This window comes from Drosophila subobscura, chromosome U, assembly GCF_008121235.1.
Source record: "Drosophila subobscura isolate 14011-0131.10 chromosome U, UCBerk_Dsub_1.0, whole genome shotgun sequence".
Taxonomy (NCBI): Eukaryota; Metazoa; Arthropoda; class Insecta; order Diptera; family Drosophilidae; genus Drosophila; species Drosophila subobscura.
The window spans coordinates 112,763-131,695 of NC_048534.1; the positions used below are offsets into that span (position 1 = coordinate 112,763).

Consider the following 18,933-nt stretch of genomic DNA (forward strand, 5'->3'; position numbering starts at 1 on the left):
CTGCTTATTATGGAATAAGAAGAGTAATAAATATAAATTAAATATCAGTTATCAGTACCGGAGAGGACGGAAAGATAAAAATTACAAATTGGCTAAACTAAGGTTTAAGTACATAATAATACTTTATAATTTATAATCATTGCATAAAATCTGGATATGGCATATGGCAGGTAATGGGTAATCGGAGGAGGGGGGCTGGAAAGTACGGGTTGGGGGTTGGTTTCCATGCAATAAATGGTAAAATGCGGAAATTCGCGTAAAATTCTTAAAATACAATATATAAACTGTCCAAGAGCGGTAAAATGTATATTATGCAGAATGAAGCTCCACGGCCCGCGCCAAACGAGAGGCAAAAGAGTGCCAGCTCGTGCCGGCTGTGCCATCGGCAGATTTGCTCCGATTGCTTGGAAGTGCTGGAGGATTTTTATAAACAACGGCGGGGAATGAAAAAGCTGCCTTGCAGGAGCAACTGAAGGAGGTCATTAAGAAGGATCTCAAGTACCGGCCCGGCGATCAATACTGAAGGATTTGGGTCCCAAAGTCGTGGACATCTTCTCCGCAACCTGGAAAGGTTTAGAAACAGTTTAGAAGTTCTCCGGGAACCGGGAGATTTGTACAAACCTTGGCTCTAGCATTGACTGTTTGCATTCTCTTGCGTTGCTTTCCACGATGCTTGACAAACAGCCGCTTGTCCTGGTTGGCAGAGCTGTAGCTGGCCAGGAAGGCAGCAATGAGCAAATACTTCGCATAGTAAGGCAACTCAAGGGACTGCGCCAGCTGGCGAACGCTCTGATCCTCGATGGCTGCTGATGCTTCCTGCTCTTCCGGAAGCTCGTCTATTCGCATAGATATCTGGGTCAAGGCGGATCTAAGGGGTCCAGCAATGTGGCGCCACAGACGGGAGACATCTGTTGACTCCATGCTGCCATCCAACAGAGGCTCTAAGTAAATGGAGAAACATTTCCTGGCCGTCAGCTGCAGCTCGGGCACGTCACGGCAAGCCTTGTAAAAGACGCTGAGAAACAGATTTAGGTAATTGCTGTAAAAGTCCTCGGTGAAGGCCGCTTCGCAGATGGCAAGACGCTGGGCATCCTTCGAAAATTACTTGAGCAGCTGCCCGCGCACCTGGAAAAAGTACGAGCTGAGAATGCGCTGGGTCTCTGCCTTGTTATACTGGGCAAAATGCAGACTAATGACTTCCGTCAGACCCGTCTTGTTGTAGAACTTCTCAAAGGGAAGTTGGGACAGAAGAATGACGCAAAGATTGAGGCTGGTCAGCTGTTGGAGTCGCAGCAGAACGGGCAACACATTCGCATCCATGTCGCGCAATCGTTCGGCATTGTCCACGGCTATCAGGAAGCTCTGGAATTTCGCTATATAGTATGGTATAGTATAAGTATGGTATAGTATAAAGTATAGGTATAAGCGCGTAGACTCCTAACTAGCTAGTAATATCAAATATAACATCAAAATAGAGAAAAATGATTTAAGTTGTACGGTATATTTACAATATATTTTGAAAATGCAAGGGTAATTTCGGTATATTTTCGAGTGTCTGTCGGTATACTTTATCGATAATTCCGCGGTCACACTGCGTAAAACTCTCAAGCGGTGGCAGCACTGCGACCCAGTATTGCCAACTCTTTTCCCACAGATCTAGCGTTTTTCAATAGCCAATGTGGGAAAAAATGCAATATAGCTATTTTCCAAAATATTTTTGTGTTATTTTAGATTTTTTAAAAGATCTGCCAACACATCAAATCTTTGTAGTATTGTTTCCATGTGAACGGCAAAAGGAGATCGATAATTCAAAAGATCTTTTAAATAAATCGAGTTTTTTTTATCACTGAAGAAATATTTCAGAATTTTTTTAATCGATCGCCAGTATAAGGTGAAAATGTCTTAGATATATGTATGTACATATGTATAAACAGAAACCGCGTTATGTCTGGATGCAAGACCCCGCATACAAAGATTGGGTGGCTTTAGAATCTAAAGTTTTGATGCAGCCGATGAAAGGAAATGGAATTTCTGGAAGATTTGTTGTATTGCCACTTGCCACTTGTAGAAGTGGTACTAAAACTGAGATTCCCCGGGCTATAAACGCTTGTTAGCTTGTTAAAATAAATGTCAGATGATGACTGAAGGATAAATTTCAAATTAAACGAGAAGGGACGTGTGAGACGCTTCTTACGCGTCACAATGTTTATACCCGGCACTCAGTACTACATCTGCACTTCAGCGGTGTGAATGAGAGAAGGTGGACAGGGTGGGTATAGCCACTATAATTAATTTCTTCATTGTGGCTATAATAATGATCCAATCGGATCCAATTTGATCTGATAGATATGGCCATTCCCTACAGAATGGCGTTTTTAGATTTCTTTTATCTTAAAAATTGTACGTTTGGGAGGTTTTCGATCTTTTGCGGGGGCGAAAGGGGGCTGGGCTAATTTTTGAAATAAATTGTTGGATGCAAAATTTGGTGCCTCTAGCTCTTATAGTCTCTGAGAACTAGCCGACAAACAAGACGGACAGACGGACAGACAGACATGGCTCTATCGACTCGGATATTGATGCTGATCAAGAATATATTTACTTTCTGGGGTCGGAAACGTTTCCTTCTGTGCGTTACTTTACGCTTCAGCGGTTATTTGTCAAATTTTACATTTTGTTCTTTATCTGTCATCTCCATCAACTACACCACTCACGCTAACACGCTCCTTTAGCTCGCCACCCTCCCCTAGAGACACACACTACAGAGTCATGGCAGAGTCGCGGCAGAGGCAGCGGCAGAGACGTGTCAGGGGCAGACGCCATATACTGCGCGAAGCAGAGTGTGAATGAGAGAATGTGTAAAAAAAACAAATATAAGCTGCGGGACGGGGTGGGTTTAGCCACTGCAAATTCATTTCTTCATTGTGGCTATAATAATGATCCAATCGGATCCCAATTTGGTGATCTGATAGATATGGTCATTCCCTACGGAATGGCGTTTTTAGTTAGGGCGGAAAGGGGCGGGGCTCATTTTTGAAATACACTTGTAACAGTGTGAGCATACAGAAGTATGGATGCAAAATTTGGTGGCTCTAGCTTTTATGGTCTCTGAGATCCAGGCGCTCAACAAGACGGACGGACGGACGGACAGACGGACAGACAGACATGGCTCTATCGTCTCGGCTATTGATGCTGATCAAGAATATATATACTTTATGGGGTCGGAAACGTTTCCTTCTGTGCGTTACATACAACTGTTATTCCCCACAAATACAATATACCCTATTTACTCTTCGAGTACCAGGTATAAAAATACGGTTTCAACACTCCAGCGTTCTCCAGCTGTCATAAAAATGTTCTGGCTTTTTCTAGCTTTTTACAAAATAGTTCAGCTTTTTTGTGACACGAAGTGTTGGCAACACTGCTGCGAACATCTGTGCTCTGTGCATCGATAACTTCATACTTTTTTATGAACAGAATATTTCTGGAAATTTCGACTTGCAAAAGAGCCGAGCCGGAATCGCGCCAACAAAACAACAATAGAAGCCACCGAAACCACTGCCGGATCCAGTGACGAGCCAATTCCATTGCCCTTTCATACAGCAGCAGAAGGAGCCTGCAACAAATCGCCGAAGCATCAACGATGGCCAAATGGGGAGAAGGAGACCCGCGTTGGATCGTCGAGGAGCGCCCTGACGCCACCAATGTGAACAACTGGCATTGGACGGAAAAGAATGCGACGCCCTGGTCCAAGGAAAGATTGCATCAGTTGTTCAAGGACTTTAAAATAGGCAAGTCATTGGGGGTCGTATTACAAGAAAATTCTAACCTAAAACAATTTGGACCGTGTGGTTTTGTGTGCGTTTTTTGTGTGTTTTCCAAAGCAGAGCATAGCGACACCGAGTGCGTGGTCGAGGCGGTGGACAAGTGCCAGGGCGAGGCGACCGTTAACAATCGCAAGGGCAAGCTGATATTCTTCTACGATTGGGAGCTGGTGCTTAAGTGGTCCGGCCTGCTGCTCAAAAACAGCAAACTCTCGCACAAAGGGAAGCTCACCATACCGAATTTGTCGGAGGAGAACGACCTGAAGGATGTGGAGATCACTGTGACCATCGACGAGTCCAACGACGAGTCAGAGACCCTTAAGCAATTCATGTACAATGTTGGGCGGGACAGCATTCGCAAGCAGTTGGGCGTCTACATCAAGGAGCTGAAGGAGGAGTACTCCAAAAACTTGATTCTACCAAAGAAGGGCGACGAGTGCGGCAACTCCTACAACAGTGCCAGCCAGAAGGATGCCAACAATGCCAAGAATGCGGCCCAAAAGGCAGCAGGAGCAGCGGCGGCAGCTGCCTCGGTCTCCACAACCAAGGGCCACGACTCGAAGGTTGGCTGCAAACTGGACGTTCGCACCCTGTCGATGACCGAGGAGTTCCACTGCAACGCCAATGATCTGTACAATGCCCTCACCAAACCCGATATGGTATCCGCCTTTACACGGGCACCCGCCAAAGTCGATCCAGTGCGCGGTGGAGAGTAAGTTTTGTCAATCTCTCGATGATGTACTCTCCTGACGGGGTTTCCTTCTCTCCTCTTGCAGATTTGTTCTCTATGGCGGCAATGTTTTGGGCAAATTCGAGGAGCTCATCCCGGAGAAGAAGATACAGCAGAGCTGGCGTCTAAAAAACTGGTCCTCTGGTCACTACTCGAATGTGCTCATAGAGCTTGAGGAGACTGTAAGTTGGACACAGAGATTTGGCATTCATTTCCGGGTATTATTTATATTTTTCCTTTACCCTTTTGCAGTCTTCCAGCACCATGATGACGCTCAAGCAGACCGGCATTCCCGCCACCGAGTACGATGCTATGAAGACCAATTGGCATCGATACTACTGGCATAGCATCAAGCAGACCTTTGGCTTTGGCACCTCCATTGCAGATTCTTTATAAGCAGGAGAACGCGAGCACTTTCGAGGAGGCTGGAAAGTACTGACTTAGATTGGGACTACTTTTTGGAACTGACAGTGACTGTAACTGAGCTGCTCGAAATTCATTCATTTCCTTACCTATAATTTCTGTTTATCTTTCAAACAATTCTTTAAATCGAAAATTACCGGTCTTCAGAAGCAGCTACAGTGAAACCACACTACATACGAAAACTAAACACTTAACCACAACAAAACAACATTCACGCTTTGCTCCGACATTGATTTCACACACACACACATACATTGAAGAAATTCAGAGTTGAATAAAATAACGAAATCTGAAAATAAATAAATTGATATTTTCATTTAGTTAGAACTTCCATAACGATATCTGTAATTACTATAATCCTAATGTATCTAATATGTACAACAGAATTTTGTTTCAAAGGAGAATCAACAAAATATTAAATGAACAATAATCCTATTGTTAGTATTAATTTAAGTGGATAGTTGGGACCTCCACTCGTAAACCACAGCCAGATGAAAAGTGTGGAGTTCGGGAATGACAATAAGCATCGGTGGTTCAGTGGTAGAATGCTCGCCTGCCACGCGGGCGGCCCGGGTTCGATTCCCGGCCGATGCAGTACAACTTTTTTTGTCATTTCGATATTTTCGGAAGATCAAGTAGGAGTATACCAAAGACAATATAATATCAAGATGAGTAAGATACGATTTTTTTGCAGACGAATTTTTCTGCCTGCGTCTAGCGCTGGGTCCAGGCTCTCGACAAATGTATGTATGTGTGCACACGTGTTTTGGATCTGCTTGCATGGATAGTTTTTTTAAAGTGCTTCGAAACATACCATTGATTTTATAAGTCTATGCACCCCAATACTAGAAAACCCCATATTTAGTATATCATTCATATGAAAGCTATTTGTTTGTATTATAGAATATATTCGATATCTGTAGGGTATCTGTACGTAAAATATTTCATAAATGATTTCACCTGCGATTAAATGTCAATAGAGTAGGGTATTCGTCGTGCGTCATGCCAACTAGTCAATTGGAAAATATTTTTTGAAGAAGAAATATCATGAAAATATTTTCGTTTCTAAGCTATAATGTGTTAGCGACCGTCACAGGTGAGGGTTTTCTGGCTTTTAGTCGCTCGTCGAAATTTTGCTTGCAGTCTACAAATTCAATTGTACACAGCCGCAGCTCTACTCTATCTATAGGAAAAGTATTAAGTTTAAAGTTTAACTTAAAAAATTATGAAGCAGAAATCACCGAAGCATCGGTGGTAGAATGCACGTAACTCTTCTTATTTCTATATAGTTGGGTAAAAAATATCAATACTATACATATATTGCCAGATTTATTCCGACCCCACAAAGCATATATATTCTTGATCAGCATTAATAGCAGAGTCGATTAAGCCATGTCTGTCTGTCCGTCTTTCCGTCTTGTTGAGCGCCTGGATCTCAGAGACTATAAAAGCTAGAGCCACCAAATTTTGCATCCAAACATCTGTATGCTCACACTGTTACAAGTGTATTACAAAATTTCGCCCGCCCTTTTCCGCCCCCACAAAGGGCGAAAATCTGTTGCGTCCACAAGAAGATAAAGAAAACTAAAAATGCCATCTGTAGGGAATGGCCATATCTATCAGATCACCTAGTTGAGAGTGAAGAAATTAATTTTCAGTTGCTACCCCCACCACATAAAGCAGCTTTTTTTATTTTTTTGCACAGTCTCTCATTCCACACTCGGCTTCGTGCAGTGTGAGGCTCTAGGGGAAGAGGCCGAGCTAAAATAGCGTGTTGGAGTGAGAAGTGATGTAGATGTCGATGTAGATGACATATGTAGAAAAAATTTAAAAAATTTAAAATTTGAAGAAAATTACAAAGGTACAGATGTACTACTGATGTACCGGGTATAAAATTTGTGATGCGTAAGAGCGTCTCACACGCCAATTCTCGTTTTAGATTATTTCTTAAAATGTTTATTTATTTATTTTCATGTGTGGCCACATGTCGCTGGTGTTCCTGGTAGCTGTTGGTATTGTAAATTTCCTTCGCTTTCTGTTCCGAGCACTTTTTGCATTCGTACATAAATTTCCCGGGATGCTTGCGAGTTTTCATCACGTGTTTGCGTAGATTGTCGATGTTTTTGCAACGGAAACTGCAGTGCGGACACTTGTGGCGCTTCTCGACCGAGTGACTGATGGCGTGCCGTCGGAGTTTGTCCTTGCTACGGCCCCTAAACTCGCATTGATCACAGGGGTACCATTTATCCTGCTCCGTGCCATGGACCGACTTGAGATGCCTGAAACAGAGCGAGAGAGAGAGAAAAGAAACAGAACGTAAGAGCAAAGCCATATTTAAAATCTCAACGCTTGATTAGGCGGTAAATTCCAGTGGCGGCTTGTCCCGCCACCGCAGTCAGAACTAATTGCTAATTTCGCATTCGAATCGCAGGCTCGTAATCAAAATACAAGTAAGTTAGCAATTGCCAATTGTCTTTCGGCCAGCAGGAGCCGTGCTAAAGCACAGTTCGCCAATCCGGACTGGGCTTAGATGGCGATCAGTTTTTTTTTTCGGGCAAAGAGCGGGAAACAAATATTGGGAACAGGGGGAACGGATCGTACACGACTGTGTTGATGAGCTACGGTAGCGCTCTGAGCACATTTGCCGCAAAAAAAGACATGGAAACTGAGGGAAAACATCTGAAGGCAAGAGTAACGGCCATATAGAAATTTTCATTGAGACTCCAGGCTGGCTCCACGCTCTCTACAAATTTTCTCTTAATAATGCAGGAGTTCCTTTCCGCTTACTGCAAAAAATATGCCCCATTTTAGAGTCTCTCAGTAGGCACACAGCCACACTCACACGATTTCAGTTACGCGCCCTCAACTATGCCCCAATGCTGAAGCAACCAACTGTAGGACAGAAGACTTCTCCAGTTTCTCCTCCTGCTTTCTGTGTGTGTGTGTAGTGTCCACTCGGCTTATCAGCTACTGTCCAAACCGAGGACTCACAATTAATTGCCAATGTATTTTTTGGTTTCTTTTTTTTTTTTTTTGCTATTGGAATCTGTGTGAAATCTCAAGCTTCGAATAAACAGAAAAACTTAAAGAGAAACAGAGCGAGCGAAGGGCGAGAGATAGAGCGACGGAACGCGACTCATGCGCGACTCCTCGCGGTAGGCTTAATTAGTGGCAAGTAATGGAGCCAGCAGGAGCAGAATCAGCCACCAGAAGCTGTAGGAGGCTTTCCCTGTGCCTCCACTCTCTGTGTTGAGTGCCGCCGCCACAGCCTAAAGAATCCTCTCCAAACGAGGCCGGAGAGATGCCTTTTTGGCTGCGCTTTGCAATTCCTGGATCAGCAGCCGGGGCCAACCTTTTGATAGCTAATTGAAGATCTCCAAAGGGAGTTAAGCGCATCACAGAGCCACACAATTCTCTCTCTGGATTTGGAGAAGATTTATGCAGGCCTTGTTTTGGGCTGTTTTTTGGGTTGAGGTCAAACGTTGTTTGCGTATTTTTAATGAGGCACCACATTTTCTGGTGTTCTTTGAATGAATTCATTAACTTTTTGGGAAGATAAATGCCGGAGAGAAATCAAAATCCAAGGAAATCTGGAAGAGGAGATCAATAAGTATGGAAATATCTTTCTATACCATTCCTTTCTGGCATTCAACTATGAAATTTTGTTGTTGCATCCAGCCTTTCAAGCATAAAGCCAAAGGTTAAGGTGATCAAGGGTATTAACCATTATGCACCCAACATTCAAATCTGTTGTCTGCACGGCAGAGTACAAAAGAAGCCAAATGTCGTCCCCATCAAAGCGATCGAAACGACGACCAAGACGACGACGACGATTCTCCACGTCCAGTCGCCCCAATGCCACTTACAACTGTGTATCCAAGCTCTTTTTTTTCCTCTTCTTTTTTGTTGCTTTTTTGCTGCTGTTGTTTTTCTTCTCTTGGGGCGGACAGCTGCAGACCAGTGGCTACTGCCTGAAGCCAACACAGTGGCACTACCCATATTGCCGGCAATTCGGCCCTGAACTGATCGTCGGGATTCGCAGTGCAGCATTGGAAATATTGCAAGAATTCAATGCTCATATCAAAGGCGATCGATAAGTCACGATTCTGTATGGGGACGACTTCTCGAACGACTGCTCCCACTCCCTACCACGGCCACTAACACAACCACTACTACATATAACGCCCATTGGGGCATGCTCTGTCTGTGAACTGCTGCACCATTGGGCTCTGCTCTTCGATTGCGCCTCTGACTGGATCTGCAAACTTGGACTTGGACTGGCTGCTGCCTACCGCTCGTTGTTTTCGTCAATTTATGCAATTGCCGTTCAAAGTCTGCAATTATGGATGACATTTTGGCTCTTGTTGGCTGCCTTTTCGTTTTTTCTCCTTTTTATACCCGGACTCGAAGAGTAAATAGGGTATTTGTGCGAATAACGGTTGTATGTAACGCACAAAAGGAAACGTTTTCGACCTCATAAAGAATATATATTCTTGATCAGCATCAATGGCCGAGTCTATAGACCCATGTCTGTCTGTCCGTCCGTCTTGTTGAGCGCCTGGATCTCAGAGACTATAAAAGCTAGAGCCACCAAATTTGGCATCCAGACTTCTGTATGCTCACACTGTTACAAGTGTATTTAAAATATAAGCCCCGCCCCCGCAAAAGGTCGAAAACCTCCCAAGGCTACAATATTGAAGATAAAAGAAAACTAAACTAAAACATTCTGTAGGGAATGACTATATCTATCAGATCACCGTATTGATCCGATTGGATCATTATTATGCCAGAATGAAGAAATTAATTTGCAGTGGCTAAACCCACCCCGTCCAGCAGCTTTTGTTGTTTTTTTCACATTCTCTCATTCACTCTGTGCTTCTGCAGTGTGCGGCCTCTGCCATGACTCTGCAGTGTGCGGCTCTAGAAAAGGGAGGCGAGATAAAGGAGCGTGTTGGTGTGAGAAGTGTTGTAGATGTAGATGACAGATGAAGAAAAAATGTAAAATTTGGCAAAACACCGCTAAGGTGCAGATGTAGTACTGAGTGCCGGGTATAAAAGTTGTGACGCGTAAGAAGCGTCTCACACGTCCCTTCTCGTGTTTCTAATATTCAACATAAACTGAAGTATCTGGTCAATACGGACTCATCGTTTGCGACCAACAAATTTTGATGTAGCGATTAAAAAAAAAAAAAAAAAAAAAAGTTTTACACTTTGTCTACATATTTTAGCGCGCCCTCCTCCCCTAGAGCCACACACTGCACGAAGCAGAGTGTGGATCAGAGAATGTGCAAAAAACAAAAAAAAAGCTGCTGGACGGGGTGGGTTTGGCCACTGCAAATTATTTTCTTCATTCCGGCTATAATAATGATCCAATCTGACCCCAATTCGGTGATCCCATAGGTATGGTCATTCCCTACCGAATGGCGAATTATCTTCAAAACTGTGGACACCGCAGATTTTCGCGATTTGCAGGGGGCGGGGCGAAATTTTGAAATACACTTGTTGCAGTGAGAGCATACAGTAGCTGGATGCAAAATTTATTGGCTCTGAGAACCAGGCGCTCAACAAGTCGGACGGACAGACAGACAGACAGACATGGCTCTATCGACTAGGCTGATGCTGATCAAGAATATAAATACTTTATGGGGTCGGAAACGTATCCTTCTGTGCGTGACATACATCCGGTTTTCCCCACAAATACAATAAACCCAATTTACTCTTCGATTACCGGGTATAAAAAGTAACGTTTCATAGGCAAATTTCACTCACCTTTTCAAATGCAGTTCGCTCTTTCCCACATACTTGCATTGGGTCCTTTCACACTTGTATGTGCCCTGAGAATGCGAGACCAAATGAGTGCGGAGACTCACCAGCGTAGCACCCGCAAATGTACAGTCCGCGACATGACAGGGATAGCTACGCTCCACATTCAGGGCATGGCTCTGCTCGTGATGCTTTTGTGAAATCCTACAAAATAAAGAGAATCAAAATTGGAAATGAAAATTTAAGTCTTTCCAATGTCTGTCACAGATTTGCATCACGTGTGTGTGGAGAGATGTCTGCGGTACGGCCTACGTATTGTGGAGATCTGTCCTGTCCTTGTGCGGGTTTTTTTCTCCTTTTGGAATTGGGAAATTTTTTAATTACATTAAATCAAAGCAAAAGTAATTCGCACCAAAGTCACGTCTCATTCCGACACGAGGCACGTTCAAATCCAACAAAAACCCTGGGCAAGAAACAGGCATGGACCATGGACCAGGCCTGTACTCCAATCCCCTTCCCCGTTTCCAGCTTTGGGGCCATGTTCACGTTTGTGTCCATCTAGTTCCAGTGAAAAGGACCCGCAAAATGCAAATGCAAACTCTCTCGTAGGCTAAAAACTTCTCTGCACATCAATTACGGATGCTAATTAATCGAAAAAGCTGAGAACAGAACTGGCATTGGCGTTGGCGTTGGTGATGGAGATGGAGGATTTTTTAAATTGTGGTGGGGTGTTGTGATGGCAACGTTGCGCTTAAAATGAGACATGACAAGTCAAATAAAGTGGAATGTGTATACGTATGTGTGTGATGTAGCTGATGGGCTTTGACTTAAATTTGATTTTAAAATCAATTTGGATATGGGAAAGTCTATTCTGCTTTCTTTAAGTTTTAAAATCGCTTTAAGTGAATCAAAGTTGGAGTCAATTGGAATGCATTTTGTGTAAGTAATTAGTTGAAGGACAGATTTCTATAAATTCTATGAAAATTTTCTTTGTCGAAATTTTAAGTGAACTGCAGCGGCTGTGCTTGTTTTTATGCTGAGATTACAAAACACACAAAATATAAACATAACTCTTCGATTTCCATTGTAATTATTCTTCTTGGCAACACCTTTCCATGCGTTCTATAACTCTGTGCAACAAATGGGAAACTTTTGACTTTGAAAGTTCGCACAAGACCAAAATAATGTTGTAGTCCTGGATGTGTAGACCCAAATCCCAAATCTGTAATCTATAATCTAAAATCTATAACAATGTGACGCGTAAGAAGCGTCTCCCAAACGTACCTACTCGTTTTTTTCAAGCTTTAGGACAAATTCCTTGGTTCATTTTGACACATGTATTTTATTTCAGTTTTCTCAGAGCTAATTATTTTATATTTTAGTGCCTAGTGATATTTGACTCTATTCTTTTTCTCTTTCTTAGGGCTATTTGAGCATAATTTCTTTGATTTTGTATTGGGCTACTGAAACAAAAAGTAAGTTACATTTTCTTATCTATTTCGTGTAGAAAAAAAATATGTTCACCCTTAAGCACAACTAATTTTCTTAGCCTCATTCGGGATTCAGGGAAAAAAAAAGATTCTTCTTTATAATGCGCGACATTAACAAAGTTTCAATCTTTAATCTAAATTCCTGTTACGGCGGCGAGGCCAACAGCCACCCAGACAGCAGATTGGTAGTAAGTTGGGTGAGTGGATGGTGGGTGGGGCGTGAAGTTAAAGGGGGCGTGGCTGTTCTTAAGGTACGACAACATTGTCATGCATTTCTAATGATGCCATCGCACAGGCGAGAGCGAGGACGAAGGGTAAGAGAAGTGGGCGTCGTCTTCCTCGTCGTCGTTGATATGTGAAATGTCACTTTGTAAGGACTTTGAATAGAACGACGAGACAACGAGAGACACCACAGGATGACATGGAGGGAAAAAGAGATAGAGGAAAGAGTAGGAGAAAGTGCTTCCTCCTCCAAGATATTGCAAACTTGACAAAAGGATACCATTTCACCTGCAGGAGTTTGCCGTAAATTGCTCTTGTTCTTGCTGCTGCTTCTCCGTCTTATATTGCCGAAGGATCCACAGGATAATGGCAGCAGAAACCCCCACGTAACATAATGCTGAAAAAAAGCAAAGCGAATTAGATGCAACAACAATAATGGAACAACAACAGAATTATCTCTCTTTTTCGCAGCGCTTTTGCTTTCCCCTTAGTTGTATTTTCTCGTCCAAACATTAACTTTTATTTCCTCAACTGCATTTCCCAGACTCGGGCTTTCCGTAAGTTCTCCAGTTTTCTCTCTGGCCCATAATCGTCCGTCTCGCTAATACGTTTGTCTTTCTCTCTCTCTCTCTCGGTCTCTGCTCTGGATAGGGAAGGAGAAAGAGAGAGAACGAGAAATGTGTTCATGGGCTACGACCAGCGAACATTACCTGTAAATTAAACGGATTGCAATGAGAGCAGGCAGTAGGGCAGTAGGGAGGAGAAAGGAGGAAGGAGCCGGTGGAGAGTTGTTGGTTAATTGAGGCATCTGGCAGAGGCGCCAAACAAACAATTATAAGTCATACTCGACGTGGCAACAGATTCAGTTAAAATAGAGGGCCGAATAGTGGTGAAAACTCAGTAAAAGGCATTCAGAAGATAAGTGCAACGAGTAGGGACGTTTGTTAGACGTCCCGGTACTCAGTCAATATATATGTTCCTTAGTGGTTTTGTTCAAATTTTACATTTTACATTTTATACATCTGTCATCGACATCAACATCACTTCTTCCGCCAACACTCCCTTTTAGCTCGCCATCCTCCCCCAGTGATGCACACCGCATGAGGCATCTCTTATGGTCTCTGAGTACTAGGCGCTCATTAGAACGGACAGACGGACGGACGGACGGACATACTGATAGTGATCAACAATATATGAATGTATGTATACTTTATAGGGTCGGAAACGTTTCCTTCTGCCTGTTACATTTTTCTACCACAAATACAATACCTAACCTATTTACTCTTCGAGTACAGGGTATAAAAATGGCAAACTTTCGCTAAAAGATTTTAAGTTGAATCGCAGAACACAAGAATATTATTTTTAGGAATAAGAAGAAGTCCTTGAAGGGTTCTTAAAAACTAAAGCAAAATTACCGATGCATCTAAGAATTCGAAGTGATATTTTCGCACTTTCTCCTATATCTAATAAAGATAACTTAATTAAAACGATAGCCAGTCAAAAGTCCTTCATTAAATTACCATATATTTAGCTTTTCCTCCTGCAACTCTTTTTCATTCAGGAACTTCACTCTCTAAACTCTAAACCCAAAACCCATGCCAGTTTAATACCAGATATAATCCCAAATAAGGATATTAACCACTTTCAGACTTAAGACAGTCACATAGCCAAAGGGGCTTAATTTCCCCAAGTATTTTAAATACAAAACGCGCACAGAATACACATTGAGCTCCGCCTTCGACAGAGCATAAGGATGTATAGGATGGCGGAATGGCACCATGGCAGCTTCGTATCCGATTAGTTGACGAAAACGAAACGTTCGAAAGCGCCTTGCGATGAAAACTTTGCCCTTTGCAGCGCCAGTGGGGGTGGAGTGGGGCGCCAAGGTTTAGCTGTCATCAAATACGTTGCCTCCGAAATGGGGCAGGGAAGGAGTTGCACTGAAGGCATCAACCCGTACAGCAGCAGACGCAGGCCCGGGCGAAGCTGTTGGCTTTGTCAGGGACCAGGACCGTGTCCGTGTCCGGGTGTTGTGTCAACTTTTGCACGCCATTCATTAGAGGGATGCGCTCCGCTCTGCCATGCCTGGAGGAAGGGTCTGGTCTGTCTCCTTCACCAAAGATGCTGAGCGGGTGTCGCGGGTGCTGCGCGAAGCTGTGTGGCAGGTGCAAAATGTATCCTGCTGCTTATTGTCAGCTGCATAAGGATGCAGCAGCAGAAGCAGGATGGAGCAGTGTGGGATGGTAGAAGGACTCCTGCCTGCCTGTCTGTGGATGTCTTAGACAATCGCATGTGTAGTTTTCGAGGAGTTTTTCGCCCTGTTGTTGTTCCCAAAACTCGCATAAATATTTATGACAGCGTCTTTCTTGTGTCTTGTATGTCGCCCCGCGTTGTGTCGTGTAGATGCCGCGGGGCGTTAGTCAACAGACAGACAGACAGACAGCTTCCGGTGTCAGTCACAGGAATGTGTGTGCCCAGCTCCTTAACTACGCAACACTCAAGGATTCATGGCTAAAGATCCACACAGCTTCATGGCGACGTTCTCATTTAATTGGTTCGTAAGTCTTGGGTCTACACTTTCTGCAGGGTATTTATCATTTTTAGCAAGAGTTTTGCAGCTGATTTGGGAGAGCAGAAGGACTGATAAAAGTCACAGATGGATTATAATTTTATTGGAGAACTTTAATTGCAATCACCTGTGGGATCTTTTGTCAGACTAGTTTTTAATGGTAGTAGCAGTTCTGCCTCGACATAAACATTTGTACTTCTAAAATAAAGTCAGAACTAAATTTTCTGCTCTTCTTTTCGTTCTGCCAGGGTATCAATCGCCTCGTTATCGTTCTCCTATATTTTCCCTACCACCACTCTTATCCTTTCATCACTTTAAGAGTTCTTCTTTGCTAGAGCCACATTAGCAGGATTTTGATGCCTCGTCTTGTGCTGCATGTGAAATTAGTTGTGTTACATTCGTCCCCAGCCCCGTCGTGGATGTTGCCTGGGGTATGGGCGGTTCCCTTTGTGGGCGTGTGACAACACATTTATATACCATGCGTAATTAGGGAAGTGCAAGGCAAACTGGGGGGATACCTTTTGCTTCTGGCTTATCTGCCACAGCCGCAGCAGCGTGGCAGCAGCAGTATCGTGGCAGCAACTTGAGCTAAACAAAAATTGTTGCAGCAAAATGACCGTTTAATGTCACCCCGTGCACTTGTCCATGTTCATGCAGCCCCATGCCTTCTGACTTAACCCACGCTCTCCCTTACTTCCCATGCTTGACCCACTCTCTCCCATGCTTAGCCCTCTCTGCCCTACGTGTGTGGGGATGCTTTCGTCTCTTGCATTGTTATTAATGCCTGGGCGGGTGTTAACTAGAAGTTTTTAATGTTGCATCGTCTTCTCGTCTATTCGGAAGAGTATTCTACTTGCACAAAACGATAGATGGAACAGGCAATGGCATTTTGAATGCGACATCTTGCAAGAAAATATCTTTTTGGAGTTGGGCAATAGTCTGCTGTAATGAATCTGATAATTTCGGGGCATGACAGGAAAAATGGTGGAATAAGGGAGTTTAAAAGGAAGTCCTTATTTGTGTGCTTTAATCATTTATTATTTGTATACTTTTCGAATAAGAATATGAAACTAAAGGAATGTACCGAAAAGTGACTGGAATTGAAGTTAAATCTGATCTGAGCACATAAAACCACACAAAAGTCGAGGCACGTGTTCTCACCCACTGGTTTGGTGAGTAATAAAAAAAACTGTTCGGAGCTAATAAGGCCGCTATTAGTTATCTAGTTTATACTGTCTTGACTCAGAAATAGTTTCTTGCGATATCTTCCCAAACCCAAACATTTTGGTAAGCTAATGGAACACACAGACAGGGCAAAGAAAAGGCAAGAATTCAAATGCTTATTACACAACTAGACTTTGTTTATTTTTTGCCTTGCGAGACTGCCGCCACTTGATATACATTTATGCACTCTGGCAATACGCTCATGAGATGAGAGAAAGCGAGCCCCAACCGAATACAAGAACAAACACAAGACACTTGCCAATAGCCATCAACAACAGGGAGAAGCGGAGAAATCTGGGATGGAGCAGCAGCAGCCACTGAGACATAACACTGGAGGATTTGCACAGAGCACGTCGCCCAATGCCCGCCCACAGTCCAAAGTCCACAGACCACAAACCGAACAATGTCCGACTCAATATCGCAGATTCATAAAAATGAATGAATGCAATGTGGCAGGCAATCGAGAGACGAGACGAGACGAGACTTAAACCCTACTCCGATAGACCGAGAACCGAGAGAACCCAAACCGGCGTCATTGGAAATGGAAAATCAAGTTTTGTGAAATTGACTCTCAAGTGATGGAGGCACCCGCCACCAGAGAGGAAAATCAAAAGGGTGGCTGGGTGTATGGGTTCGGGAGAGATCACTGGAGGACGACGGCGACCATTAAAATGAATTGCACTGCACTTTGTGCCATCAACAGAATCAACTGACGGGCGACGCGAAACGAACGAACGAACGAATGATGCACCATAGGAATGACTTAAAATACAAAATAAAGTAGACCAAAAAGAAGGCAAAATACTTTAGAAGAGAACTGTAAAAAGAACAACAGAGCAACCAGGAGGAAGACAGGGCACAGTGGAAAATGCAGACGAATTGGAAAAGGCAGTGACCAGAGCAAGATAGCAGCGAAAACACACAGGAAAAAGATGAAACCGAATCCGAATCCAACTCTGAGAGCGACGCACTGAGGCAGCCAACAGAACATTGCACGCCATTTCAATAAAAGTGAATTGCCCGACTCTGCGATGGCGATGGCGACGACGTCGTCAGCGGACGCCTCAAACTTCTAAAGGCCCAAAGAGGAGGGAGCTTTGAACGCTTATACGTAAAGGACACAATTTAGAGATGACAGCGTGACAGAGATGGGAGACAGAGAATATAGATTCTGGAATCAAAAGTAGGCAATGCATAAAACTCCAAGGAATATTCGTAAGGAAATTGAGATTTGTATAACCAGAATTCGAAATTGTGTCTATAAAAATAAGCCAAAAATATCGTGCTACCTTAACACAAGTTTTTCTACAAATTATCTCAACAATGGGCAGCAGTTTGTCCAACCAATTTCAAGCACCTCCAGCTGCTGCTTCAGAGCCCATCGCAGCTGGGATCGTGGCAGCAGAGCCCATCACGGAGGAGACCGTAGCTACCGCTTGTGACACGAACCCCAAGTGCAGTCCCTGCTGTGCCTGTCCCGAGTCCAAGCAGGCACGTGATCAGTGCATTGTGGAGCACGGCGAAGAGCACTGCATGGGCGTGATAGATGCATACAAAAAGTGCATGCAGGAGGCGGGACTTAATATTTAAAGAAAGCAACGAGCTAGGTACCTCTCCAAATGCTTGTTAAAGAAATTTAAACTACAATGAATGAAGAGACAGATTAAAACACGACTGAAACACGATTTAAATGCAGTATGTACGGGTATTCCCTTATGTCTATACTTCCATTTATATCTCACCTTATCCTCATATTTAGCACTAGAAACGACAAACAGCTGCGATAAAACTACCCAAAATCAAAGGCTTACATAAGTTCCAAATAAATTGTAATTTCTGCTTAAAAAATTCATAAGTTTACATCCAATTGTGTCTCATCTCTAGCACTAACATCCACCAAACAGAAGCCATCTCGAAGAAGTATAGTAAAAGAAGCAACCTCCGTAAAAGTTGAGTTAGTTCAAGTCTGGAATTCCGGAAGCGTGTGTAGCGCATCCACTGTTGACATGACTGACGACGATGTCGTCTTCTTGTTCTTCTCTTAAACGTCGTCGTTGTCGTCCTGGGACTGGGACTGCGACTGCAACTGGTACTGCGACTGGAACTGAGCCACACTGAAAGTTTGTCTGGTGCTCATCCTCATTCTCATCTTCACGCCACTGCTGGCCACTTGGTCTCGTTAGTCGTAAAAGCAAAGTACCTACATCAAGCGAGGCACAACAATAACTTCAAATGATCATTTTAATAAATTTTTCAAAAAATCACTTGAAAAGTGGAAAATTCTCTCTACCCAAGTGACTAGACTCGACTGTCTGGTTTCCTCCCATCCCGTTTTTACATCTGCACAGCTCACAGCTCAGAGTCCCGATTGCAATTCAACTTAATGTTTGCTCAAGGAATTAGTTGGCACAAAGATGGAAAAAATAACTCGAAAAGTTATGAGTAGTTATGAACGACGGAGATTTAAATCTGTCAGTGCTAATGGGTTGCTATCTCTACAAGAGACTGAGAGAGAGAATGTGTGATTGGCTATCGTTTAGGGTGCAGATAGTCGTGCATAAAAGCCAAATATAGTAAATCAGGTATCTCTTTTTTTATAGTTTTGTTGACGGGTTGCATGGTGAAGGAATTTTCCATTGGATAGATCAAATCAGTAAAGATGGACTGGATGTTTGAAGACTCACTAGAAAT

At 43.3% G+C, this 18,933-nt stretch overlaps 5 protein-coding genes and 1 non-coding gene across 8 annotated transcripts in view; 3 read left to right on the forward strand and 3 right to left on the reverse strand.

Moving 5' to 3' along the window:
• Positions 1-57: 57 nt before the first annotated feature.
• LOC117900669 (origin recognition complex subunit 5-like) lies at positions 58-1,353 on the reverse strand. Its single transcript, XM_034811114.1, has 2 exons — positions 622-1,353; positions 58-563 (listed from the first exon to the last, which is right to left on the reverse strand). The coding sequence occupies exons 1-2, from the start codon at positions 919-921 to the stop codon at positions 495-497; spliced, it is 369 nt and encodes a 122-aa protein (XP_034667005.1). The 5' UTR covers positions 922-1,353; the 3' UTR covers positions 58-494.
• LOC117900670 (origin recognition complex subunit 5-like) lies at positions 1,087-1,354 on the reverse strand. The gene has a single exon (XM_034811115.1). It carries the CDS (start codon positions 1,318-1,320, stop codon positions 1,102-1,104), a length of 219 nt encoding a protein of 72 aa, XP_034667006.1. The 5' UTR covers positions 1,321-1,354; the 3' UTR covers positions 1,087-1,101.
• Positions 1,355-3,432: 2,078 nt separating this feature from the next.
• On the forward strand, positions 3,433-5,272 carry LOC117901509 (activator of 90 kDa heat shock protein ATPase homolog 1). The gene is made up of 4 exons (XM_034812279.1): positions 3,433-3,788; positions 3,885-4,533; positions 4,598-4,733; positions 4,804-5,272. The coding sequence occupies exons 1-4, from the start codon at positions 3,641-3,643 to the stop codon at positions 4,945-4,947; spliced, it is 1,077 nt and encodes a 358-aa protein (XP_034668170.1). The 5' UTR covers positions 3,433-3,640; the 3' UTR covers positions 4,948-5,272.
• Positions 5,273-5,497: 225 nt separating this feature from the next.
• Trnag-gcc lies at positions 5,498-5,568 on the forward strand. The gene has a single exon. It is a non-coding gene; the product is annotated as a tRNA-Gly (tRNA).
• A 1,097-nt stretch (positions 5,569-6,665) lies between these two features.
• LOC117901456 (zinc finger protein 845) overlaps positions 6,666-18,933 on the reverse strand; it is a 39,980-nt gene continuing 27,712 nt past the window's right edge. For 2 of the 3 annotated variants that reach the window (XM_034812208.1, XM_034812209.1), the window contains exons 3-4: positions 10,744-10,941; positions 6,666-7,253 (exon numbers count right to left, since the gene is read on the reverse strand). In XM_034812208.1, coding sequence (XP_034668099.1) covers positions 6,935-7,253; positions 10,744-10,941 — 517 coding nt within the window. In that variant the 3' untranslated portion in view covers positions 6,666-6,934. Of the gene's footprint in view, positions 7,254-10,743; positions 10,942-11,529; positions 13,160-18,933 lie in introns of those variants that run through there. The other variant, XM_034812210.1, reaches the window with a different exon arrangement.
• LOC117901457 (cytochrome c oxidase copper chaperone-like) lies at positions 17,468-17,924 on the forward strand. The gene has a single exon (XM_034812211.1). It carries the CDS (start codon positions 17,566-17,568, stop codon positions 17,830-17,832), a length of 267 nt encoding a protein of 88 aa, XP_034668102.1. The 5' UTR covers positions 17,468-17,565; the 3' UTR covers positions 17,833-17,924.

What these genes read in the sequence shown, in the direction of transcription:
- LOC117900669 (XM_034811114.1), bottom strand. Translation starts at nt 921, where the DNA reads ATGGAGTCAACAGATGTCTCCCGTCTGTGGCGCCACATTGCTGGACCC. An exon ending in CAGTCAATGCTAGAGCCAAG is followed by an intron (nt 564 to 621) that starts GTTTGTACAAAT and finishes AAACCTTTCCAG; the next exon opens with GTTGCGGAGAAGATGTCCAC.
- LOC117900670 (XM_034811115.1), bottom strand. Translation starts at nt 1,320, where the DNA reads ATGGATGCGAATGTGTTGCCCGTTCTGCTGCGACTCCAACAGCTGACC.
- LOC117901509 (XM_034812279.1), top strand. Translation starts at nt 3,641, where the DNA reads ATGGCCAAATGGGGAGAAGGAGACCCGCGTTGGATCGTCGAGGAGCGC. An exon ending in GTTCAAGGACTTTAAAATAG is followed by an intron (nt 3,789 to 3,884) that starts GCAAGTCATTGG and finishes TTTCCAAAGCAG; the next exon opens with AGCATAGCGACACCGAGTGC. An exon ending in GATCCAGTGCGCGGTGGAGA is followed by an intron (nt 4,534 to 4,597) that starts GTAAGTTTTGTC and finishes CTCCTCTTGCAG; the next exon opens with ATTTGTTCTCTATGGCGGCA.
- LOC117901457 (XM_034812211.1), top strand. Translation starts at nt 17,566, where the DNA reads ATGGGCAGCAGTTTGTCCAACCAATTTCAAGCACCTCCAGCTGCTGCT.